This window comes from Amblyraja radiata, chromosome 13 (assembly GCF_010909765.2).
Source record: "Amblyraja radiata isolate CabotCenter1 chromosome 13, sAmbRad1.1.pri, whole genome shotgun sequence".
Taxonomy (NCBI): domain Eukaryota; kingdom Metazoa; phylum Chordata; class Chondrichthyes; order Rajiformes; family Rajidae; genus Amblyraja; species Amblyraja radiata.
The window spans coordinates 60,865,231-60,893,198 of record NC_045968.1 but is presented as its reverse complement, the minus strand read 5'-3'; the positions used below and the strand labels follow the sequence as shown (position 1 = coordinate 60,893,198).

Genomic DNA, 27,968 nt, shown 5'->3' with positions numbered 1-27,968 from the left:
TCCCTATCATTTTTTGTTCAGTGAATAGAAATGCAGTGACCCTAACCTTTTGTCATATGTACAGTAATTCCTGCCATCCCAGGAACCAGTCTGGCGAACCATCAATGCATGCCCTATGATAACTGTTTCCTTTCTCAGGAAATGTTCCAAAACTGCCCAGAATATTCCAAGTGTGGTCTCCCAAGGTCCTGTATTATTGTAGCAAAACACTCTTGTTCCTGTACTCAATTCCTCTTGCTGTGAAGGCGTGCATATTTTAAGTTAGTCTGAGAAAGTAGTGTTCCCACTCTATCATGGAAATAATTGTGGTCATCATATGTGAGATGCCCTCAGGGCTGCTGTACTTGGCGCAAGTGTGGCCCGTCCCTCCCTCCAATGCCATTGCGATCACCTGGGGCCGTCTTCCAATTCATCTGCAGGGTCAAAGACGGACCGGGTCTGACGAGCCACATGTAGGCAGACAATGGGGGCAAAAACGTGTCCAATGCTGCCCTCATCCTGATGGCCACCTTTGTGCTACCAGGGACACATTCGGAGACGGCCGGCAAGTCTCTTTGGTTGGCCCGAAACACTTGGACCTCCCAGCAGAGTGAGATGTCCGTCAGGAAATGTTGCCGACTGGCCCGCTGCAGACTGCAGGAGTACGTGCTGAGGGGCGCACTGAAGCTCGGTGCAGCCAATGCCAAGGCTCTGTGGGGGAGGACCGCAGCCTAGAATTCTGTCGCTGCTGAACAATGGGGGGCTGGGTGTAATAGAGATGCCCCTCATATGAGGGAAGGGATATTACCCCAGGGGGCCACATGAGTGCCAACAGTGCCAGACATAAGGATATTTCTGTGAACACTACCAATACGACAGTAATGAATATATATTTAGCAGCCGAGAATATCGGAAACATTTTTGCAGTTCTTGTCATATATATTTTTTATTCTGAATGAAGTTTATTTTGATTTTCAAGTTTTTTTTAAGTCGTTGCTCTAGTTCCACTTATGATTTTGTAATTCAGTTATTGATGTACTAGGACATTCAAGTCATCTTACACATGGATATTTCCCAATCCATTCATCATCGTTGAAAACATTAGCGACGCAGTGGTGCTGGTTTCCAACGGGAACAGTGACGGACGCACCACACATCTCTGTCCTCCAGTTCCTGCGGACTTCCGCCGCTGGAAGTACAGGATTCTGGTGTGTGTGCTTTATCATCATTCCTTACAAGGCTTAATGCAACACCACTTAAATTCTATGCCATTTTATTGTTTCAGAGGATTTCTGAAAATCCAGGTACATCGCACTTACTGGTGCTCCATTAACTATTTCATCAGTTATGTCCTCAAACTCCAGTGAATTTGTCAAACACAATTTTAGCTTTTGAATCAACTGACTTTGTCTAATCCTATCATTGTCTTCAAAAGATCGATTCTACTATATTGATCGATCGATCTTTAAATTCCTGTTTTTTTTTAAATCGCCGCTTTTTTAAATAATGGGGTTACGTCTGCCACTTGGCTATCTGCAGGAACTATTTCATATCCTGAAATTCTGGACAATTATAACCACACCTCCGCTATTTTCTCCCAGCCACCTTCTTCGTTGCACTGCGATGCAAATTCTCAGGTTCTGCGAATTTGTTGACTTCCAATGCCCTCTAGTTTTACTGTTTTTGCAAGTAAAAGAATCCATAAAATTGTGTCTATAACCTTAAAGACCCCATTTAACTCATCTTGTATTTTTTTGTTTTGTTTTCAGCATAGACTGTTTATCCTTTCCTACTTGGTTTATGTTTAATTCTGGTCTTGGGAAATTATTTTTTCCAACCAGTCCAATAACTCAATACATTTTCTTTAAGTGGCAATCAAGTGTATCAAGTCATTCACACAAGTGATCAAAACTATCATTATCAAACAAAGCCCGATGCACCATCACGTGGGTTTTTCTGCTTTACCTCTTGTCGGTATTATTAATAAGGTCAGACATCAGCTGCAGATAATTTTTGGCATAGACAACAACAGGTTCCGTGTCATTGAGCTCCAGAGGTGCCAGTGCAAATGATAAATAATCCAACCAGTCAATGAAAGGTGATAGATTCTGAGAACAAAACACAAACAAGCCGATATTTGAAGAGTTGTACATAATTTAAACAAGTTGTATTTCTTTTAACAAAACTGTCAAATTGATATCAAGAAATGAGTTTATTGCTAATGATAACTGAGTATTTAGAAAGCTTTATTTATAATTTTAATATTTTTAAATTCTTTCAATGTTCATAAGTACATAAGTTCATATGTGAGAGGAGCAGAATTAAGCCATGCGGCCCATCAAATATACTCTGCCATTCAATCATGGCTGATCTATCTTTCTCTCTCAACCCCATTCTCCTGCCTTCTCCCCATAACCCCTGACACCCGTACCAATCAAGAATATATCTATCTCTGCCTTAAAAATATCCACTGACTTGGCCTCTTCTGTGGCAATGAATTCCACAGATTCACCACCCTGTAATATAAGTAAGAATAAATGTTGAATTATGTAAAATTCATGTTATCAACTTCCATCTTATCTAACTTTGCTTTGCTGTCTCTAGACAACAGTGATACCAATGGAGCCATCAGGTTTTCCGATGTAGTCAGTGAGCAGACTTTTGTCAGCCACTCAACATCTTCAGAAATACACTGCGCATAACAGCCTGATGCTGATTTGCACTACTGTTATTCTATTCTTCATCCACACAACCACATGCTAATCTGCTTTTTCGAGAATTAATCATGCTTTTTCTAGATTTTTAAGACACTTTCTCAGACAGGCAGAGGAAGATAATCGTGAAGATAATGCATCATCACTTTGTTATACTCTTTCATGCACTAGCATTTCACAATGAGAGATCTGCACCAGGGATTCAAGAAAAATGAGTGGAGGTAGCAAAGTTTCAGGAATAAATTAATTGGAAGCCCAGCGCACACCATACTGAATGTGGTGAAGATAAATAATGTGGTGAACCAATCTATTACATCAATGCACCAGCCAATGCTGAATTCATTCTTTAACTATGAGCTTTCAGAAGCATTACTGAGTCCATTGTTAACTCCTGCGTAATCAACAAATAAGTACTATCAAGACCATATAGTTAACCGTTGATCAAATGATCATATCATCTTATATTACTAAAAGTCTGATCTTGACCGCTTTTGACCACCGTGCTGCGATTTCCAAGAAAAAGCCGCCACCTACTGCCGTCATTTTTGGCCACCTCGCTCAGAGCCCCCCTCCGCCTTCCGGGACCGGAGGATATTTCCCATTGATGAAAAATCAGAGAGATATTAATGTTTTTTTTTAAATTGCCATTCTCTTTGCTGCCCCTGCTGGTGGGAGGGGGGAGGGACTATAAAACCAGGAAGTGGTGTGCCTCACTCAGACTCTGCAACATGGAGGAACCAAGAGGGTCACGTCTCTCTGAATAACACTGAACACATGTATACTCAATTGTGAGTGCCCTTAATGTGGTTTGAAAATGAAATTATGGTTGGTTTGAAGTAAAAATGCACTGCTAATGAAGAAAATATGCGCTGCTAATGAAGTAAAAATGCACTGCTAATGAAGTAAAAATGCACTGCTAATGAAGCAGAAATGCACTGCTAATGAAGTAAAAATGCACTGCTAATGAAGCAGAAATGCACTGCTAATGAAGTAAAAATGCACTGCTAATGGTTGTTTGGGTTGAAGTAAATGCACTGCTAATGTTGTTTGGGTTGAAGTAAAAATGCACTTCTAATGGTTGTTTGGGTTGAAGTAAAAATGCACTGCAAATGGTTGTTTGGGTTGAAGTAAAAATGCACTGCAAATGGTTGTTTGGGTTGAAGTAAAAATGCACTGCTAATGGTTGTTTTGGTTGAAGTAAAAATGCACTGCTAATGGTTGTTTGGGTTGAAGTAAAAATGCACTGTTATTGGTTGTTAGAGTTTTAAAAATGTTGAGATTCTCTCTCCTGTCAATCACACCATGGAGGCCACACCTTTTCCGGTGGAAGGGGGAGGGTTTATAAAACCCAGATGTGTGGGTGTGGCTCAGTCTCTGTATGATGGGGGAGAGAGAGGTCACGACTGTCTGAGCTGTGAATCAACTGAACACACTGAATGTCTATTGAACTGTATGTGGGGTTTTGTGTGGTTTTATACTGGTTTATGGTGGTTTTATGGTGGTTTCACTTGCTTGAAATGGTATGAAACTGCATTTGAATTTGGTAGTCTTGCACCCTGCTTGAAGTGGTTGGAAACTGCACTTGAATTTGGTGGCCTTGCACCCTGTTTGAAGTGATGGGAAACTGAACCTGAATTTGATGGCCTTGCACCCTGCTTGAAGTGGTAAGAAACTGCACTTGAATTTGGTGGCCTTGCACCCTGCTTGAAGTGGTAGGAAAATGGATTTGAATTTGGTGGCCTTGTACTCTGCTTGAAATGGAATTTCAAGGAAGAGCCGTGAGTCAACTGCCAACCCGCGAGTCGTGAGTGAGCTGCCAGCACATCAGGCTTGAGGGACTGAGCTGCCATCCCAAGAATCCATTTGGCCCACAATGTCCATACTAGCCCTCTGGAGACCAGTAGTCCCTGCAGCCAACAACACCCACACCAGCTCTCCAGAAAGCCCCCCCCCCCCCCCCACCGGCCACCAATATTGGAGTTGTGGAGAGGTGGAATATTGCGTTGGGGGACCAGCCCTCCCGTGTGAACATGGGACCCAACGGGTCCCACTTAGTCTAGTTCATCATATTACTCTAGGGCAGCGTTTCTCAACCGGGGTTCCCTGGAATGCCAGTGTTTCGCGAGAGATCGCTAGGGGTTCTGAGAGAAATTGTGATAAATAGGCTAACCATATGTAAATGCATTTTTGTGTTTAATTTCATATTCGTAATTTTATTATACACGTACGGCATATTTAGCAACGTATATTTAGCATATTTAGCGATGTCTATTTAGCAACGTCTCTGCGGCGCCAGTGTGAAACGGCCTTTAGTGGTCAGTGGACAGGAGCTGTCCGTGATGGATTGGTGTATCAAGTGACTCACTCGAGTACAGACACATGCACGGTCTCCATCAGTCCTGTCTGTGCTTCCTGGCGTGCAGGTACAGTCCCTCATTCACCCACGTTATTTAGTAATTTTTACCCATTATTTAGGGATGTTATATGAATTTTTTAAATTTAAGTTTGTTTATGTTTATTTTTGTTAGTTTATCAAAAGTTTATTTATGTATGTTTTTGTTAGTTTATGAAAATGTTATGTGTGTTGTTTTCTCTCTCTCTCTCTCTCTCTCTCTCTCTCGCTCTGTCTCTCTCTTTCTATCTCTCTCTTCCATGGTTAGTTCTGTTTGCCTTTATTTGTTTCAGTTTTGAACAAGCAGTTTGATTTCAGTTTTTTTTTTTGCATTGTCAATAAACTTGAGAGAAACGTAAGTTTGTTTTGTTCAAACCAGTTATCAGAAAAATATTTTGCTAGCCCTTGCTGTCTCCTCCCCTTCCTTAACCCTCTAGCTGTCTCCTCCCACCCTCCCATCTGCCCGCCCTGGGGCTCCTCCCCCTCCTCCCCTTTTCCTTCTTTCTCCCACCCCCCATCAGTCTGAAGAAGGGTTTCGGCCCGAAACGTCGCCTATTTCCTTCGCTCCATAGATGCTGCTGCACCCGCTGAGTTTCCCCAGCAATTTTGTGTACCATCAGAAAAATATATCATGTTTGCCTTATGAACTTTAAATTTATGAAAGAGAAATAAAGAGATTAGTAAAGATATATAATCATTTTTATGTAGGGATTCCCTGAGACATGAAAATTATTCCAAGGGTTTAAAAACGCTGTTCTAGGGTTAACATGGATTTCATACCAAGGGAGTGGATTTAGAGCATTTCTGCAGAATATCCTACATAAATCCTACATATATGTTTAGTTTTAGTTTAGAGATACAGCGTGGAAACAGGCTCTTCGGCCCACTGAGTGCACGCCGACAATCACCTGTACACCAGATCTATGTTAATCCACTTTTGCATCCTACACACATGGGACAATTTTAGAAGCCAATGAACCTACAAACCTGCATGTCTTTGGAATATGGAAGGGAACTAGACCATAGTAGTGCAGTGGTAGAGCTGCTGCCTCACACTGCCAGAGACCCAGGTTCAATCTTGACCTCAGGTGCTGTCTGTATGGAGTTTGCACGTTCTCCCTGTGACCATGTGTGTTTCCTCCCATATCTCAAAGACGTGCAAGTTCGTAGGTTAATTGATCACTGTATATCACCCCTAGTGAATGGATGCAAAAGTGTATATGATAATACTAGTGTGATGGGCAGTGTGGACTTGGTGGGCTGAAAGGCCTGTTTCCCTGCTGTACTTCTAAATTAAATTAAACACCCAGAGAAAACACACAGTCACAGACGTACACACTCTGCACAGATAGCATCCAGGGTCAGGATCAAACCCGGGTCTCTGGTGCTGTGAGGTACCTGTTCTACCACTGTGTCACTGTGCTGCCCTATAATATAATTCTATTGCAAAACATCCTACATGTGCTAGAGAGGGAAGGAACAAGAAGATAGGATAAATGAATGCAAGGCTGTAGAGTTGCTACAGGGGGCAGGGATTCAGATCTTTGGAGCATTGGAATTTATTCTAGAGCAGAGGTGACCTGTGTAAGTAGGGTGGAAGGCGAGTATATGGAACGAGCTGCCAGAGGAGGCAGGTACTATAGCAACTTTTATAAGGTATTTAGTCAGGAAATGTTTAAAGGGATACGAGTCAAACACAGGAGGTGGGACTAGTATAGATGGGGCATCTTGGTCAGCATGGGCAAGTTGGGTCAAGGGGCTTATTTCTGTGTTGTATGACTGTACCACATGAGTGGCACAGTGTTCACCTGCTGTATTACTATGAATCACAGACCTCCTCTATGAATCTCAAGAACCAGGGGACATAAGTTTAAAGTGAGAGAGGAAAGATTTAATAGGATTTAATAGGGGCAACTTTTTCACACGGAGGGTGATAGTTATATGGAACGAACTGCCAGAGGAGGTAGTTGAGGCAGGTAGTATAACAACATTTAAAAGGTATTTGGTCAGGTACATGGATCGGAAATAATTAGTGGGATATGTGCCAAACACGGACAGGTGGAACTAGTTAGATGGATATCTTATCAGCAAGGCAATTTGGACCAAAGGGCCTGTTTCCATGCGGGATGACTATATGTTTAGAACAATTCCAGATCAGGGGAGATCTTCCAATTAAACACCTTCAGAAGGACAATTCATTTGAAAAAATCATGGCTGATCATCCAACTCAGTATCCTGTACCTGCCTTCTCTCCATACCCCCTGATTCCTTTAGCCACAAGGGCCACATCTAACTCCCTCTTAAATATAGCCAATGAACTGGCCTCAACTACCTTCTGTGGCAGAGAGTTCCAGAGATTCACCACTCTTTGTGTGCAAACATTTTTGCTCATCTCAGTCCTAAAAGATTTCCCCCTTATCCTTAAACTGTGACCCCTTGTTCTGGACTTCCCCAACATCGGGAACAATCTTCCTGCATCTAGCCTGTCCAACCCCTTAAGAATTTTGTAAGTTTCTATAAGATCCCCCCTCAATCTTCTAAATTCTAGCGAGTACTAGCCGAGTCTATCCAGTCTTTCTTCATATGATAGTCCTGACATCCCAGGAATCAGTCTGGTGAACCTTCTCTGTACTCCCTCTATGGCAAGAATGTCTTTCCTCAGATTAAGAGACCGAAACTGTACGCAATACTCCAGGTGTGGTCTCACCCAAGACCCTGTACAACTGCAGTAGAACCTCCCTGCTCCTATACTCAAATCCTTTTGCGATGAATGCTAACATACCATTCGAATACAACGAGTTGAAATTGAAGTAGTACTTGACTATAAAACATCATCTGCTGCCATTGTCCAAGAATAGCCACAATGTTGTTACTTTCCAGAGGCTGAAAAAACATTTAAAAGTAAAGCAGTGCCTCAATTGGACGCATTACTTTATGCTTTATAATATAGGCATAATTAAAGATCATGTCCATAAGCAGTGGTGGCGTGTATACAGTTCATGGCATACAGTCATAGAGTGATACAGTGTGGAAACAGGTCCTTTGGCCCAACTTGCCCACACCGGCCAACTACACACAGTCCCAGCTACACTAGTCCCACCTGCCTGTGCTTGGACCAAATCCCTCCAAACCATAGTATTAATTTAATAATAAATTAGTTCAACTAGATAATAAAACCTAGTTCATTACAATTAAAATAATAGCCTCACAAAGCAAAAGTAGAATGATAATTTAATTTTATTCTGCAGCAGTTTAGTAAGATTTTTGAACTACTTTTATAATATAAGATATTGTAGTTTCAATTTGAAGTAGTTCTCCCTTAGATATCTATCTTATTAATAGTAGTAAGGTAACATAAAAGTACTGCCTTCAGTGCACCTGTAAATCTGCAATGGTCATCCTGTGATATATTTTCTCTTCATCTCTTCGTTCATCCTGGGGTCCTGTGATATTTGCAATAATTGTTTCAAATTCCAATAATTGCTGTATCTGAGTGTATGTTGAATTGTACTCCCCTCCGAGAAGCATACTTAGTTCAATCATATAGTCCAGATACGCAGTTAAAACCTGCAAAATGATGAGAAGTGACACATTAGAAGATAAAGCACAATAAAAACAATCTGACGTAAAATCACAATCTAGATGTCAATATCAGTTCAGTTTAGTTTAGTGTCATGCGTACCAAGATACAGGGTAAAGCTTTTGTTGCATGCTAACCAGTCAGCGGAAAGACAATACATGATTACAATCAAGCCAGTGTATATCTAGATACATGATAAGGGAATAACATCATAAGATTATTAAGGGCTTGGACATGCTAGAGGAAATATGTTCCCGATGTTGGGGGAGTCCAGAACCAGGGGCCACAGTTTAAGAATAAGTAAGCCATTTAGAACGGAGACGAGGAAACACTTTTTCTCACAGAGAGTGGTGAGTCTGTGGAATTCTCTGCCTCAGAGGGTGGTGGAGGCAGGTTCTCTGGATGCTTTCAGGAGAGAGCTAGATAGGGCTCTTAAAAATAGCGGAGTCAGGGGATATGGTGAGAAGGCAGGAACGGGGTACTGATTGGGGATGATCAGCCATGATCACATTGAGTGGGCCGAATGGCCTACTCCTGCACCTATTGTCTATTTAGTGTTATTTTGATATATTATTTAGATAACAATGTGGTGTGGAGACATATAGGCTGGTTATTCTCTCGGTGTTGTACGCTCAATTGCCATAACTTTATTGCAACTGCAGTGAAAACCCTCTTAACATGTGTAGATTTGTTGTAGATGTAGTAGCAATGAGGGACCTGTGATAATAAAATATTGCTTTCATTGTTATAATCATTAAGAATTAGGTCCATGTTTTTTTTAACAGGATAAGCTATCAAGATAGAGGCCTACATGTGGACCCTATGCTGTCATCTGATCTAGTCAATAGACAAGAGACAAAATGAACGCCCAATTGAGTGCAATTGAATTTAGTTTTGTTAGAACCTCCCATAATATCATTGAGCACTGTAGCACCAGCACCCACAGAGTAGCAGGTACAATTACAGCAGAATCGAGGCAGAACTTCTCGTAACTGCTATTTGTGTCTTCATTCTGCTCTTAATGACCCAAATGTCTGACAAGGAACCTGAAAGCAGGCAATTTACGATTGCCTCAACATTAGCAATAAGATTACCTCCTATCTGACGGAGATATGTAATTTCTCCTAATATCTACTTCAGACTCAACTAGCTGCAAATGTGCAATCCAAATGGGGACAATTCTGTAGAACTAATTTCCATTGAATTCCAGTTTCCAGTATATTGACTGCGAGGAGTCAGTATCACCAACAATTTTTCCTGGACCACCCATATTGAAGCAATGACCAAGAAACTACACCAATGCCTATATTTCCTAATGGGCCTGTCCCACTTCGGAGATTTTTCAGGCGACTACCGGCGACTGTCAAGTTGCCAGCAGTCGCCTGAAAAACCGGCAACTGGAATGGCAACTGTCAAAGTGGAACACACACGCACGCACGCACACACGCACACACACTGCTTCCTTCATCAGCCCCTTATGCAGGCGGGGGACAGGGCAAGCGGGGGGAGCGCTGTCTGAGTGAAATTCACATGGTGCAAAGCCAAGGTGATACAGACACACACTGCAATGAACAGGAAGGTTGGTGCTGTAAATAAGATGGCTAGTGTATGGTAAGTCCTTTAAAGGAGAGGGGGAGAAGGAGGGAGAAGGGGGGAGAAGGAGGGAGAAGGAGTGCAGATAACTTTTAAGAAAGCCAGACAACTTTTAAAAAGCCAGAGATGTGTGCCAGAATATGAGCTGTGAAGCTCGGTAGACATTACCTGTCGGTTATCCTTTGTTCTGAAAACTACTGCTTATGTTTTTTGTCCCAATGAGCCAACACCGGCTACAACCTACGAGAACCTTAGACCTCCTGGCAACCTACTAGGACCTCGCAGGGACCATAATGAGGACGCTACTAGTTCCCAGAATGCGGGACCTCCTCACGACCATGAAGGCGACTGCCCGGCAACCACCCGCGAACATGTGGCGACCATAGTCTCCTGCAGTTGCCTAAAAAGTCGCCTAAGTGGGACAGGCCCATTAGATTGTTTAGGAAGTTCGGCATGTCCCCAATAATTTGCACCAGAGAAAGCATTTTATCAGGATGCATCACATCTTGGTTTGGAAACAGTTCCATTCAAGACAGCAAAAAATAGCAGCAAATTGTGGACGCAGCCCAGACCATCACACAAACCACCTCCTTTCCATTAACTCCATTTATATCTCATGCTGCCTCGGCAAGGCCAGCAGCATAATCAAGGATGAGTCGCACCCCGGCCACTCCATCTCCCCTCTCCCATCGGGCTAAAGGTATAGAAGTGTGAAAACGCACACCTCCAGATTCAGGGACAGTTTCTTCCCAGCTCTTATCAGGCAACTGAATGATCCTAGCATTACTAGAGAGCAGTCCTGAACTACTATCTACCTCATTGGTGACCCTCGGACTATCTTTGATTGGACATTACTGGCTTTACCTTGCATTAAACGTTATTCCTTTATCATGTATTTATAAACCGTAAATGGTTCGATAGTAATCACGTAGCCTCTTTCCGCTGGCGGGTTAGCATGCAACAAAATCTTTTCATTGTACACGTGACAATAAACTAAACTACATTACTATCACCTTGGTGTCCTTTCATGATATTCCACTTACTGAAAGCTGAAAATCAAAGGTTCAAAGGTTATTTATTGGTCACATACACCTAGGTGTAGTGAAATGCTTCTTGCCAGTGCAGCACATAAAGAAAGAATACAGACATAACATTAATAAGAGTTTAAACATAAAGAACATCCCCCCACAATGGCTCCCACCATGAGGGAAAGCACAAAGTCCAGTCCCCAACCCCAGTTCACACATAGTCGGGCCTATTGAGGCCTCCACAGTTGCCTCTACGGAGGCCCGATGTTCCTGGCCGTTCTCGCCGGGTGATGGTGCTCCGGCGTCGGGAGAATCCTCACAGCGGCTTGGGACACCTGGAACGGCCGCTTCCGTACTGGAGGCCGCGGCTTCTGAAGCCGACAAGGCCGCGCCGGTTGGAGCTCCACAACTGGCGATCTCATCTAGAGATCCCAGGCTCCCGATGTACAGTTCAGCGCCGCTGCCCGCGGCCGGCCGCTCCACAGTCCCGCAGCTCCGCGATGTTGTTCCCGGCGGTCTTCAGCTCATCGGAGCTCCAGCGCGGTGACCCAGGCAAGGCATCGCCCGCTCCACGATAACGCTCCAGCGCTGTGCCGCTGCCGAAGCCGTGGTTCTGGGCGGTCCCCGACAGGAAACGCCGCTCCAGGCCCGCTGGTAGGCCGCGAGGACGGGTCGAAAATGCAGCCCGGAGAAAAGCTGCCTCTCCGACCAGGTAGGGACCCTGAAAGGTAGTTTCCCCCTCCCCCCCCCCCCCCCCCCCCCCCCCCCCCCACATAAAAAAGTCTAGAACTCCAGAAACAAAAACACTTTAACTAACTAAAAATAAGAAAAAAAGATGAAAAGACGGACAGCTGCTGGCTGGGCAGCCGCGCACAGGTCAGCGCCCCCTTTTTGAAATGGTTTGTTATTCTTAAATTAAGTAACTCGTTTTTATTCTTCGATTAATATGCATTTACAAATGAGATCTAAAACCAAGGACTTATCAGATAGTATTAAATATAACTGAATTTTCCAAGATCAATGTTACATAACACACGTACGGTGAATCTAATACATTTGTGAATACAATTTTGACAATGAGACAGTCTTGTTAATAGACATAAACTTCAATAACATTTCCCAAAACCTGTACACACATTAAAATAAATGATATTCACATTCAACAGTTGATCACAGTTGGAAATTAGGTGTCAATTAGGTGTACAAGATAAAGTTATTAATGTAATCAGAAACACATACAAAAAATAGACAATAGACAATAGGTGGAGGAGTAGGCCATTCGGCCCTTCGACCCATTCAATGTGATCATGGCTGATCATCCCCAATCAGTACCCCTTTCCTGCCTTCCTTCTCTTGAGAGAGAGCTAGATTATAAATTAGGTCTACCTAATTTACAAACCAACGTGAATTTAAATAGCTGCATGCATTTTCTTCCTTGATACCTACACTTAAAGCACTCTTATGGAAGGAAGAAAATAAAAATAATTTCATGCATTAAATTTACTATGAAGCATCACCTTTTCATTTGCTGTTTTATTTAGATAATAATCACGAGATGGTAATAGTAAGCTTGGCTGATCGATCTGAAAGACAAAATAAAAAAGACAATAAGTATTAACTTCAATAGTAAAAAAAATATTTTGATGGAGCTCTAATATGTCTAAGAAATATTAACTAAATTTAGAGAAAACTTACTTTTTTACCAACTCAATGTTATTGTTTTCACTTTATAACCCAGTGCATTTAATAACATCTCCATTACCTGAAACATGTCATTTATTCCAAGAAGGTGTTTTTCCCAGTTTAGTTGGTGACAAACTGCACAATACACATTTATAAATAAATGTAAATATTCACAATTGTTTAATGCATTATAGTTTTGAATAGCTTAAAACACAAAAAACCTAGATACCTCGATGACATTGCTATTCGAACTTTTGGAGTCTGTACCAATGTCGATTGTGAAAAAAGGACTTGTCCTGTATGTTCCCGAAACTATTTTCAGTACTTCAATGAAGTTGTCTTTATCCCAAGGACCTGTGATATTCCAGCCTCCTGTCTGCATTAGAGATAACAGAATAAAATTGATTAGCAATATTGGCTTCCAGAATATAAGGAATATATTGTTTTTCCGCAACAATTGAACACATAGAATTAAATTTAGTAGAATCCAAGAATTTGAATCCAGCTGAATCCAAGAATGTTTTACATTTTCTGCTGAGAAAGTCGGAGTAACATTTTTTTTCCAAATATATTTTTGGATTATGTTCTTTTTTTCAGAGAATAATGGGCAGCACAGTGGCAGAGTTGCTGCCTTACAGCACAGTTGGTTCAATCCTGATTACACATGCTGTCTGTATGGAGTTTGTACGTTCTCTCTGTGACTGCGTGGGTTTTCTCATCATGCTCCGGTTTCTGCCCACACTGCAGACATGCAGTTTGTAGGTTAACTCCGACTTCAATCACTCTAACCTGAAGACTGTACTCCCCAAATTCCACCAACATGTCTCCTTCCCCACTAGAGTAGACAAGACACTGGACAAAGTCTACACCAACATGGCTGAAGCTTACAAAGCCATCCCCCTCCCCCACCTTGGTCAGTCTGATCACGTCTCATTGTTCCTGCTCCCTAAGTACTCCCCACTCATCAGACGGGTTAAACCAACTGTGAGGACAGTTAAAGTCTGGTCAGAGGAAGCGGACTTCACACTTCAGCAGTGTTTTGGAAACACTGACTGGAAGGCGTTTGCAGCCCAGGCCACCCTTGACTCTCACACGGACATTGATTCCTACACATCCTCTGTTCTGGACTTTATAAACTCCACCATCAACAGTGTCACCTCCCTCAAACAGGTGACCATATTCCCGAATCAGAAGCCATGGATGAACAGCGAGGTCAGGCTACTGCTGAAAGCACGGGACACCGCTTTCAGGTCAGGCGATGCTCGAGCCTACAGTTCAGCCAGGGCTAACCTGAAGAGGGGCATCAAGAAGGCCAAGCACTGCCATAAGCTCAGGATTGAGGAGCACTTCAACAACAACTCCGACCCCCGACGCATGTGGCAAGGCATCCAGGCCATCACGGACTACAGACCCTCCACCCTTGGAGATGGTATCAAACAGGAAATTAGAAATGCGTGCGACAAAGGCAAAACCGTTATAATGGGTGACTTCAATCTACATATAGATTGGGTGAATCAAATTGGCAGGGGTGCTGAGGAAGAGCATATTTTGTAATGTATGCGGGATAGTTATCTAAATCAACATGTAGAGGAACCAACGAGAGAGCAGGCTATTTTAGACTGGGTATTGAGTAATGAGGAAGGGTTAGTTAGCAGTCTTGTTGTACGTGCCCCCTTGGGCAAGAGTGACCATAATATGGTTGAGTTCTTCATTAGGATGGAGAGTGACATTGTTAATTCAGAAACAATGGTTCTGAACTTAAAGAAAGGTAACTTTGAGGGTATGAGACGTGAATTGGCCAAGATTGACTGGCAATTAATTCTAAAAGGGTTGACGGTGGATATGCAATGGAAGACATTTAAAGGCTGCATGGATGAACTACAAAAATTGTTCATACCAGTTTGGCAAAAGAATAAATCAGGGAAGGTAGTGCATCCGTGGATAACAAGGGAAATCAGGGATAGTATCAAAGCGAAGGATGATGTGTACAAATTAGCCAGAAAAAGCAGCATACCGGAGGACTGGGAGAAATTCAGAGACCAGCAGAGGAGGACAAAGGGCTTAATTAGGAAAGGAAAAATAGATTATGAAAGAAAACTGGCAGGGAACATAAAAACTGACTGCAAAAGTTTTTATAGATATGTGAAAAGAAAGAGATTAGTTAAAACAAATGTAGGTCCCTTGCAGTCAGAAACGGGTGAGTTGATCATGGGGAACAAGGATATGGCGGACCAATTGAATAACTACTTTGGTTCCGTCTTCACTAAGGAAGACATAAATAATCTGCCGGAAATAGCAGGGGACCGCGGGTCAAAGGAGTTGGAAGAATTGAGTGAAATCCAGGTTAGCCGGGAAGTGGTGTTGGGTAAATTAAATGGATTAAAGGCCGATAAATCCCCAGGGCCAGATAGGCTGCATCCCAGAGTACTTAAGGAAGTAGCTCCAGAAATAGTGGATGCATTAGTAATAATCTTTCAAAACTCTTTAGATTCTGGAGTAGTTCCTGAGGATTGGCGGGTAGCAAACGTAACCCCACTTTTTAAGAAGGGAGGGAGAGAGAAAACGGGGAATTACAGACCAGTTAGTCTAACATCGGTAGTGGGGAAACTGCTAGAGTCAGTTATTAAAGATGGGATAGCAGAACATTTGGAAAGTGGTGAAATCATTGGACAAAGTCAGCATGGATTTACAAAAGGTAAATCATGTCTGACGAATCTTATAGAATTTTTCGAGGATGTAACTAGTAGCGTGGATAGGGGAGAACCAGTGGATGTGATGTATCAGGACTTCCAGAAGGCTTTCGACAAGGTCCCACATAAGAGATTAGTTTACAAACTTAAAGCACACGGCATTGGGGGTTCAGTATTGATGTGGATAGAGAACTGGCTGGCAAACAGGAAGCAAAGAGTAGGAGTAAACGGGTCCTTTTCACAATGGCAGGCAGTGACATGTGGGGTACCACAAGGCTCAGTGCTGGGACCCCAGCTATTTACAATATATATTAATGATCTGGATGAGGGAATTGAAGGCAATATCTCCAAGTTTGCGGATGACACTAAGCTGGGGGGCAGTGTTAGCTGTGAGGAGGATGCTAGGAGACTGCAAGGTGACTTGGATAGGCTGGGTGAGTGGGCAAATGTTTGGCAGATGCAGTATAATGTGGATAAATGTGAGGTTATCCATTTTGGTGGCAAAAACAGGAAAGCAGACTATTATCTAAATGGTGGCCGACTAGGAAAAGGGGAGATGCAGCGAGACCTGGGTGTCATGGTACACCAGTCATTGAAAGTGGGCATGCAGGTGCAGCAGGCAGTGAAGAAAGCGAATGGTATGTTAGCTTTCATAGCAAAAGGATTTGAGTATAGGAGCAGGGAGGTTCTACTGCAGTTGTACAGGGTCTTGGTGAGACCACACCTGGAGTATTGCGTACAGTTTTGGTCTCCAAATCTGAGGAAGGACATTATTGCCATAGAGGGAGTGCAGAGAAGGTTCACCAGACTGATTCCTGGGATGTCAGGACTGTCTTATGAAGAAAGACTGGATAGACTTGGTTTATACTCTCTAGAATTTAGGAGATTGAGAGGGGATCTTATAGAAACTTACAAAATTCTTAAGGGGTTGGACAGGCTAGATGCAGGAAGATTGCTCCCGATGTTGGGGAAGTCCAGGACAAGGGGTCACAGCTTAAGGATAAGGGGGAAATCCTTTAAAACCGAGATGAGAAGAACTTTTTTCACACAGAGAGTGGTGAATCTCTGGAACTCCCTGCCACAGAGGGTAGTCGAGGCCAGTTCATTGGCTATATTTAAGAGGGAGTTAGATGTGGCCCTTGTGGCTAAGGGGATCAGAGGGTATGGAGAGAAGGCAGGTGCGGGATACTGAGTTGGATGATCAGCCATGATCATATTGAATGGCGGTGCAGGCTCGAAGGGCCGAATGGCCTACTCCTGCACCTAATTTCTATGTTTCTATGTTTCTATCCAGGCCATCACGGACTACAGACCCTCCAACACCACCCCCACATCCAGCGACGCCTCCTTCCTTGAGGAGCTTAACCACTTCTATGGCCGCTTCGACAGGGACAATCTAGAGACAGCCATCATGGCTGTGCTACCTGCCGATCACCAACCCCTCTCACTCACCCCCTACGACGTATTCGTGGCACTGAGTAGGATTAATGCACGTAAGGCTGCTGGCCCTGACGGCATCCCCGGGCGCGTGCTCAGGGCCTGTGCTGCGCAGCTGACAGACGTCTGGACTGACATCTTCAACCTGTCACTTGCCCAAGCAGTTGTCCCCACGTGCCTTAAAACCACCTCCATCGTGCCAGTGCCAAAACACTCCACTGCGGCAAGCCTCAACGACTTCCGCCCAGTTGAACTTACCCCCATCATCACCAAGTGCTTCGAGAGGCTGGTCCTGGCACACCTCAAAAGCTGCCTACCCCCCACACTGGATCCCTATCAGTTTGCCTACCGCAAGAACAGGAGTACGGAGGATGCCATCTCAACGGTACTTCACTCCGCCCTCTCCCACCTCGACAACAGAGACACTTACGTAAGAATGCTGTTCATCGATTACAGCTCAGCATTCAACACCATTATACCATCAAAACTGATCACCAAACTCGGTAACCTGGGCATCGACCCCTCCCTCTGCAACTGGATTCTGGACTTTCTAACCAACAGACCCCAGTCTGTTAGGTTAGACAAGCACACCTCTTCAACCCTCACCCTGAACACCGGCGTTCCACAGGGCTGTGTGCTGAGCCCCCTCCTCTACTCCCTCTTCACCTATGACTGCACACCTGTACATGGTACTAACACCATCATCAAGTATGCAGATGATACAACGGTGATTGGCCTCATCAGCAACAACGATGAGTCGGCCTACAGGGAGGAGGTCCAGCATTTAGCAGCATGGTGCGCTGACAACAACCTGGCCCTTAACTCCAAGAAGACCAAGGAGCTCATTGTAGACTTCAGGAAGTCCAGGGGCGGCATGCACACCCCCATCCACATTAACGGGACGGAGGTGGAACGTGTTTCTAGCTTCAGGTTCCTGGGAGTCAACATCTCCGATGACCTCTCTTGGACCCACAATACCTCAACTCTGATCAAGAAGGCTCACCAGCGTCTCTTCTTCCTGAGGAGACTGAAGAAGGTCCATCTGTCTCCTCAGATCCTGGTGAACTTCTACCGCTGCACCATCGAGAGCATCCTTACCAACTGCATCACAGTATGGTATGGCAACTGCTCTGTCTCCGACCGGAAGGCATTGCAGATGGTGGTGAAAATTGCCCAACGCATCACCGGTTCCTCGCTCCCCTCCATTGAGTCTGTCCAAAGCAAGCGTTGTCTGCGGAGGGCGCTCAGCATCGCCAAGGACTGCTCTCACCCCAACCATGGACTGTTTACCCTCCTACCATCCGGGAGGCGCTACAGGTCTCTCCGTTGCCGAACCAGCAGGTCCAGGAACAGCTTCTTCCCGGCGGCTGTCACTCTACTCAACAACGTACCTCGGTGACTGCCAATCACCCCCCCACCCCCCGGACACTTATTATCACTTATTATTATTTATTCAAATCATTTGCTATGTCGCTCTTCCAGGGAGATGCTAAATGCATTTCGTTGTCTCTGTACTGTACACTGACAATGACAATTAAAATTGAATCTGAATCTGAATCTGAATCTTAATTGGCTTCCGTAAATTATCCCTACTGTGTAAGATAGAACTAGTTGATCCTTGATTATTGTCATTGATCGACACGGACTCAGTGGGCCGAAGAGCCTGTTTCCACACTGTATCTCTAAAAAAAACTAAATGGATCAATATACCACTGGAAGAAGAGCTTACAGGAGGAATGTGCATACACACTAAACTGAAGTGTATTCAACAGCATAGTCACTAACCGCTTCCATGGACTTTTATGCAATTAATTTTTCTTCAGAAATATACTCTATTTATGAAAGTTAAAATTTTACAATATAGAACAATAGTCTTTAATTCTTTCTCTGTACTTAGCATGTCACTTTGTTCAATTAACGTATTTACATGCATTATTTTTCAGACCCAAACATTTCATCAGCAATAATGTCTAATGGTGGAAGGACCCTAAACATGTTTTTCCTTTATAGAGTCTCTGCGTTTGAAGTTTCAATGCAACTGAGCAGATGGTTGGAGTGCGGTAGTCAGAAACATTTTGTTGTGGGCATCTCCTTACTTGGAGGACCTTAGTGCTTATCAATTGAGGTAATAATCATCTTGCAGCAGTTGATGGTCTGCCTTAATACAGAAGGTAACTAAAAAGGCAATACGGGGAGAAAAGATGAGGTACAAAGGTAAACTAGCCAAGAATATAAAGGAGGATAGTAAAAGCTTCTTTAGGTATGTGAAGAGGAAAAAATAGTTAAGACAAATGTGGGTCCCTTGATGCCAGAAACATGTGAATTTATTATGGGGAACAAGGAAATGGCTGACGAGTTGAACAGGTACTTTGGTTCTGTCTTCACTAAGGAAGACACAAACAATCTCACAGATGTACTAGGGGACAGAGATGGAGGAACTGAAGGAAATTCACATTAGTCAGGAAATGGTGTTGGGTAGACTGACGGGACTGAAGGCCGATATATCCCCAGGGCCTGATGGTCTGCATCCCAGGGTACTCAAGGAAGTCGCTCTAGAAATCGTGGACGCATTGGTGATCCTTTTCCAATGTTCTATAGATTCTGGATTAGTTCCTGTGGGTTGGAAGGTAGCTAATGTTATCTCACTATTCAAGAAAGGAGGGAGAGAGAGAGCAGGGAATTATAGACCAGTTAGCCTGACACAGGGCTGCCAACATTGGGTGAGAGTTGAGAGTGAGAAATTGCGAGGGAGGGTGTGGGAGGGGGTGTTCCCCCTCCCATAGTAGGCTCCGGAGGCAGCACTCACCCGGTCCGCTCCTGGCTCCGGGCCGGGGTTAAAACTCCATGGGGTGTGGACAGAGCGGTCGACGGACATAGAGCCGCCGGAGGTGAGGGTGGGAGGTGTGTGCTGTGCCTCAGGGAGGAAGGGGGAGGGGGGTTGGTGCTGGTAATTTGATAGCCCTGCTTTAAACCAATCCCCTCTAGTGCTTGAATCACATATCCTGGGAAAAAGACTATGCATTCACCTGATATTCCCCTCATGGTTTTTACTCGCCTCTAAAACAATTTTTGCTTTATTTTGAACTTTCAGCACCCGCAGATATTTGAGCGTGAGAAATTTTGTGATCAGCGTGAGAGCATGAGAATTTTGTGAAATGCGTGAGTCTCACGCTCAATGCGTGAGAGTTGGCAGTCCTGCTAATAATGCAAACATTTTATGCAAGTTCCAATTGTTTGGACAAAAATCACTTATTACTGCTTTATAACAGTTAAGTTACTTTAAGACCATTTCAGAAATGATGGCACTCAACAACCAATCAACTAACAAATTAAAGCAAACTAAAAAGAAATAACATGTTCCCTTTCCTGACTCGACCTCACAAGTACTTTAACGCTGTTAACAGAGCAAAGGGATATTAATATCAAGAATCAAAATGGGGATAGTGGGGGCAATTTTGCTGAAATGGTAATTCTAAGCCCATTCAGATCTTCATAGAGTCAGAGTTTTTTTTTTTTTGTTTTTTTTTTATATTTTATTTTATTAGAAGTAAGTACAGTCATATGGCACCAAAGTGCCTAATATATATTTTCATAATACATTTTATGTACAACTTTTTTTTTTTTTTTTTGTTACACTGAAAAAAGATTAGAATAAGAAAAAGAAGTTAGATAGTAAAGGATAGAAAGATGTGAAATATATAGTGTGTGAAAAAAGAAAACCAGTAAATGAAGAAAGTTGAGAGAGAGAATAGAGAAAAGAAAAGAAAATAAAAAAAAGAAAAGGAGATCATTATTTATAGTCTTGACCAACCCTCGTCCAGTCCTGAAACAGTTATTTTTTACAATTGTGTTGCACCATATGATTCCAAAAAAACGACGAATGGAGACCAACTCGTTATGAATTGGTCTGATTTATCCATTAGGAGGAATCGCATTTCCTCAAGATGAGCGGTGTCCAACATACTTGCAATCCACATTTTAAGCGTTGGTATTGATGTACCCTTCCAAAATTTAAGAATTAATTTTTTTGCTATTATTAAACCATAGTTAAGGAATAGATTTTGAGATGTGTTCAATTTATTCCCATCTTCCATTACGCCAAATATAATCATTTCAGTATTAGGTTCCATTCTTGTCTTGAATAATTTTGTAAATATTTCAAAAATATCATTCCAAAATCTCTAAAGTTTTATGCAGGAAACTAAGGAGTGTGTTATAGTTGCCTTTTGGGCTAGACATTTATCACAAGTGGCGGATATATTTGGATAAAATTTGTTCAATCTTGTTTTTGAATAATATAATCTATGTACAATTTTAAATTGAATTAGATTATGTCTTACATTAATTGAACATTTGTGAATATATATCAGGTATTTTTCCCTTTTAACCTTCGTAATTTTTATCATTAGTTCCCGTTCCCACTCTTCTCTAAGTACCTCTGTCGATGGTAGGTCTATATTTAGAATACTATTATATAAATATGATATTAATTTTTGTGAGTCATCTTCAATATTCATTGCTTCTTCCAATAAGTCAGGAGTTACTTTTTGATATCCTTGTATATATTTTTTCACAAAATCGCAAATCTGAAGATATTTAAAATATTGGTTGTTTTTCAATTTAAATTTTAATTGTAGTTGTTGGAATGATAGTAAGTTTCCCATTTCATACATATCCCCGATCCTTCTAATTCCGAGACTTTCCCATTGGTTATATGTCTTATCAATAAGAGATGGTTTAAACAAAGGGTTATTCGCTATTGGCATTAACAGTGATAGATTTCTTAATTTTAAAGATAATTTTATTTGTTTCCAAATTCTTATTGTACCATATATAATTGGGTTCTTATATATTGTGTTATTCAGTTTTTTTGGGGAGAAGAGGATCGTTCCTATATTACAAGGATGGCAATCCTCCTTCTCCATTTTTATCCATTCTGTCTGTTGGGTAGAACTATCAAATCATATTCTTAATATGCACTGCCCAGTAATAATACATAAAATTCAGAAGTGAAAGTCCCCCGACCTCTTTTGGTTTACATAAGTGTTTTTTTGTGATTCTATGTGATCTATAGTCCCAAATATAATTAATAATATCAGAGTCTAATTTAAAAAAAAAATATTTTGGTATATATACTGGTATAGATTGAAATAGGTATAGTAATTGTGGTAGGAAGATCATTTTTATTGCATTTATTCTACCTATTCTACTCAGGAGATATAACCTGAGGATTCTCGGAGTAAAGGAAGGACGAGAGGGACATGAATCTCAAACATGTACTTTCGTTACTGACTTACTCAAAGATGTCTTGGAATTGTCGGAAGAACCAAGAACAGACGTCGCTAAACGAGTTGGAAGAGGAACAAATTATTCAAGACAGATAATTGTGAAATTCCGTGACATCTCTTCAGTGGAATTTATATTGAAAAAGATCACTTATGGGAAGAAGCTGACATACCGTGGGGATAATGTGCGAATATTTCGCGATTACTCTCCTGAGGTAGTCCAGAAAATGAGATTGTTTACACCGGCAAGACACACTTTGAGGGAAGTCCCGGGAGTAAGATATGGAATTTACTTTCCCGGAAAAATAAAGATATCTTATAACGGCGTTGAACGCTCATTTGCAGATCCCGGAAAAGCTTTAAAGTATGCAGAGGATATCGTTAAGAAAACATCGGGGCAAGCTGCCGACAAGGAAGAAATTTGAACTTTTTACAGAGTTTTGAACTGATTAAAATGGCCGAGCTACCCAGACAATTATAAAGCTTATCTCGTTGGAATGTGTTATTCAGAGAGCTTGGTTATATTCAACCTTGGATGAAAAGCTCAAAATTTAACCCCTTGGCACCTGCTTGTACGGTAGTTAACCCTTTGGTACCAGCTTGTATGATGTATGGTAGTTATAGAATGGGATATTATGTAAGAATCCTGGGTGGATATATATGAGAAAGTTTAGATTAGATTAAGATTGGATAAATTAGAGGGACATATATACTTATATAATCGTGTATATGTTTGTTCTATATTTGTTTTGTTTTTTTATTCCTTATGTCTCTTTTTTCTCTCGGCTGTCACTAGCGCTGATTTGATAAACTCATATAAGAAAAAACACAATATGAAACGGTATGTAACTTTTTATGAGGATTCACCAAGGGGGAGGAGCTCAATGTATAACAACATCACGGAGGTCTATACATTTTTTGCCATCGTTGATGGCTATTCGTCCTTAAGGTAGCTTCCCTTAGATACCGTAATAGCACCTTTTTTTTTAAAGCACAATCAAGATTTTTATCTGTTTAATTTTTTTGGAAGTAATTGTGTATCACATTCTTTTTTTCTTTTTCTAAGGCACTTTACAAGAAGGAGATGCAATATAAATCTAATAAACCGGGATGACCACCCAAGTCCTAAAATTCTGAGGTATTTGTTTGCACCATATGATTCAGGAATATTACCTTGATTTACAATGCAAGACAATAGACAAATAAAGAATGGAGGAATTACATTTTGTAGTTGGAATATAAGGGGTGCCAACGAACCAATTAAGAGGGGTAAAATTTTTGCCCAACTAAAATCGTTGAAAAGCAACATAATGTTTTTGCAGGAGACACACATGAAACAACAAACACAAATAAGATTAAAGGCGAATTGGATAGGCCAAACATACTACTCCTCATTTACTTCTAAATCTAGGGGTACAGCTATTCTTATTAGGAAAGGTATTCCTTTTAAATTAAAGAATACCATATCAGATAAAGAGGGAAGATATATTATAGTTTCGGGTGAAATTTATGCAACCCCACTAACTTTGATAAATATTTATGCTCCGAATTTTGATAACCCCCACTTTTTTGATAAAATTATTGACATAATATCAGAGTTTAATTACCAAAATGTGATAATAGGGGGGGACTTTAACTGTGTTTTAGATTCATATCTAGATAAATCAGCAAAACAAAAGAAGAGTAATTTAAAATCTAAAACTAGCGAACTTCTAAATACATATATAAAAAATACTAATATAATAGATGTATGGAGATCTGCTAATCCAGTTGGAAGGGAATACTCGTTTTACTCTTCGGTGCATAAAACTTATTCAAGAATTTATTATTTTTTAGTGGATATGAAATTAATGCCATATACAAACAACCCAACATACCACATTAGTAGTATCTCAGATCACTCCCCGTTGACATTTTCAGTAAAATTTGAGGGAATGCCGGGTAAAAAAAATTTTGGGAGGTTTAATACACATATTTTAAATGACGTGCAAGGCTATCAATATTTAAAACAACAAATGGAACTTTTTTTCGATACAAATGATATACCAGGTACTTTGCCTTCTTTATTATGGGAAACTTTTAAGGCATTTATGAGAGGAATTATAATTTCATATCAAAGTTTTCAAAATAAAAAGAATAAGACAGAACAATTGTTGTTAGAACAAGAAATCAGACAGTTAGAGTTGGATAATGCCAAAGATTCCACGACAGATAAACACAATAAGATAATATTACTGAAATTTAAACTTAATCGAATTTTATCGGCAAGAGTAATAAGACTATTCCAAATTACAAAACAGGAACATTTTGAGTTTGGTGACAATCCACATAAGCTTTTAGCTCACCAATTGAAAAAACAAGAAAAGGAAAATACTATAACCAAAATTAAATCAGAGAAAGGTGAATTACTAATACTACCTAAAGATTTTAATAATAGATTTGCCCAATTTTACCAAAACTTATATACATCTAAAATTAAAAGATGGAGAAGATGAAAGTGGATCCATCACTGGTACTGTGGTGTTTGGATTACCTTTCCCTCAGACCACAGTACGTGCGCCTACAGAACAGTGTCTCGGGCACCATCTTGAGCAGCACAGGGGCTCCACAAGGAACTGTGCTGGCTCCGTTCCTGTTTACCATCTACACAGCGGATCTCCAATGGAACACCAACAGCTGCTTTTTGCAGAAGTTTTCGGATGATACAGCTGTTGTCGGCCTCATTAAAGGGGGCAATGAGGAGGAATACAGAGACATTATAAGTAACTTTGTGGAGTGGAGCGCACACAATAATCTCCATCTCAACACCAAAAAAACAAAGGAGATAGTGGTGGACTTTAGGAGGGGGAGGAGGAGGACTCAAGCAACGCCGATCACCATTAAGGGCACTGAGGTGGAGGTGGTTGCTAATCACAGGTACCTTGGGGTGCAGCTTGACAGTGAGCTGAACTGGAAGTGTCATATGGAGGCGGTGTACAGGAGGGGACAAAGCCGACTGTATTTTTTAAGGAGGCTGAGGTCTTTTAATATCTGCCAACCCCTACTGTGCAGTGTCTACCATTCAGTGGTGGCCAGTGCTCTGTTCTTTGCTGTGGCCTGTTGGGGAGATGGCGCCCGTATAGCGGATAAAAACAGATTGGACAAACTAATCAGGAAGGCCGGCTCAGTGGTCGGGGCTGAGCAACGAACGGTCCAGCAGGTGGCAGAGACCAGAACTCTAAATAAACTAGGTTCCATAATGACAAACCCCACTCACCCACTCCATGCCCTGAAGGTGATCAAGAGCAGCATCTTCAGCCAGAGGCTGATTGCACCAATGTGCAAAACGGAGAGATACAGGAAGTCCTGTTTACCAGCTGCTATAAGACTTTACAATGAGCATAAATAACTGCACTTTTTTTTAATTAATTGTATTTTAACCTGTATTTTAACGTATTTTAACTTGTTATGTATGAAAGCGTGGTGTTATGTTTGTCTTGAAGCTGTCGTGGCACTGTAATTTCCTGAAAAGGATTATTAAAGGAATAATCAATCAATCAATCAATCAATCAAAATAGAAGATAGTAAAATAAATTTTTTTCTAAATAATTGTAATCTTCCAATACTGGACCTTTTGGAACAAGAGGAATTAGGAGCTCAAATTACAATCAAAGAAATAGGTGAAACAATAAAATCGCTGAAAAATGGTAAGACACCGGGACCAGATGGTTTTAATAATGAATTTTATAAAAAATTTCAGGAGATAACAACCCCTTATTTATTTAATTTATACTCCCATGCTTTTAAAGAAAACAAACTACCTGAAACACTAACAGAATCAACTATTACGCTTATTCCAAAAAAAGATAAAGATTTAGAAGATCCGGGCTCGTACAGAGCTATATCACTTTTAAATACAGATCAGAAAATTTTAGCAAAGATTTTAGCAAGAAGATTAAGCAAATATATTAGTAAATTGATAAACCCTGATCAAACGGGGTTTATACCTAAAAGATACTCATTTAATAATCTGAGACGCCTGTTTAATATAATGTACTCGCATAAAGTAGAGGAAAAAGATATATCAATTATTTCTTTGGATGCAGAGAAAGCATTTGATCAGGTAGAGTGGCAATACTTATATAAAGTACTACAAAAATTTAATATGGGAGAGAATTTTATAACATGGGTAAAATTATTATATGATAAACCGATGGCAAGAATTTTAACTAATAACATGTTATCTCAAAAATTTCAACTATCAAGGGGTAATAGGCAGGGATGTGCACTATCACCCCTGCTATTTGCCCTTATGATAGAACCCCTGGCTGAAAGTATAAGAATTCATCCGAATATTCAGGGCTATAATACCAGGGACTCAAAGAATAAAATCTCATTATATGCAGACGATTAACTTTTATATATTACAAAGTCACAAACGAGCATACCAAATTTATTAAACTTAATAGAGGAATTTGGGTCTTTTTCTGGATATAGAATAAACTGGAATAAAAGTGAAATCATGACATTAAAACCTCAAGAACCTACACACTTACTGAAGTTCCCCTTTAAAATCGCAACAGAAAAATTTAAATATTTGGGTATTCAGATTACTAGAAAATATAAAGCATTATTCAATGCTAATTTCATGCCTTTATTAAATAAACTTAATACGTTGATTAAATTTTGGAAAACACTTCCCTTATCATTATTAGGTAGAATAGAGTCAGAGTTATACAACATGTACGTGGCTGGCCTAATTTGTCCATAATGAACAAGTTGGCATTCTGCGTGCCCAGGGACTGGCTGTCGTTCCCAGATCAGCTCGCGTCCCAGGGACTGGCTACAGTTCTCAGGTCGGCTCGCCTGCCCCGACCCTGCGAAAACAAATTGAAAAAAAACGTGGTTTTTCCGGTTACGGGCCGGATTCAGCCCGTGTGCCGTAGGTTGCCGAACCCTGTCCTAGATGTTTGGCCTCATTGTGGTCCTCCCCATGTTTTACAACCGATTCACCTGGTTAGTTTTATCTCCGGCTGCTTCATGCTGTCGGCGGCTGCACATCCAACCAAGAAAGAAGAGAAGAGAAGAGATGCGACGTCACTCACAGCCGCCAACTGACGCGCTTCCCCAGACTGCACAGATCGTTGTGATATGGCGCAAAAAGACAAACTGTGCAGGGACTGAAGACAGCGTGAGAATTCTGTCATCAGCGTGAGAATTGGCTGAAATGCGTGACTCTCACGCTCAAAGCGTGAGAGTTGGCAGCCCTGTCTAAGGCCAGGATGTGACAACAGACGCACAGGGGGACACATACACAAAGGGAGACACACACACAGAGAGACAGACACACACACACACACAGGGAGACAGACACACACACACACACACACAGGGAGACAGACACACACACAGGGAGACAGACACACACACACACACACAGGGAGACAGACACACACACAGGGAGACAGACACACACACACAGGGAGACAGACACACACACAGGGAGACAGACACACACACACACACACACACAGGGAGACAGACACACACACACAGGGAGACAGACACACACACACACAGGGAGACAGACACACACACACACACACAC

The 27,968-nt window shown here is 41.6% G+C and overlaps 1 protein-coding gene across 3 annotated transcripts in view; it reads right to left on the bottom strand.

Moving 5' to 3' along the window:
- Window positions 1-27,968, bottom strand: part of ece2 (endothelin converting enzyme 2) — a 199,050-nt gene that overhangs the window by 52,396 nt on the left and 118,686 nt on the right. For all 3 annotated transcript variants that reach the window (XM_033032198.1, XM_033032199.1, XM_033032197.1), the window contains exons 6-9: window positions 13,199-13,345; window positions 12,804-12,869; window positions 8,464-8,652; window positions 1,945-2,087 (exon numbers count right to left, since the gene is read on the bottom strand). In XM_033032198.1, coding sequence (XP_032888089.1) covers window positions 1,945-2,087; window positions 8,464-8,652; window positions 12,804-12,869; window positions 13,199-13,345 — 545 coding nt within the window. The remainder of the gene's footprint in view (window positions 1-1,944; window positions 2,088-8,463; window positions 8,653-12,803; window positions 12,870-13,198; window positions 13,346-27,968) is intronic.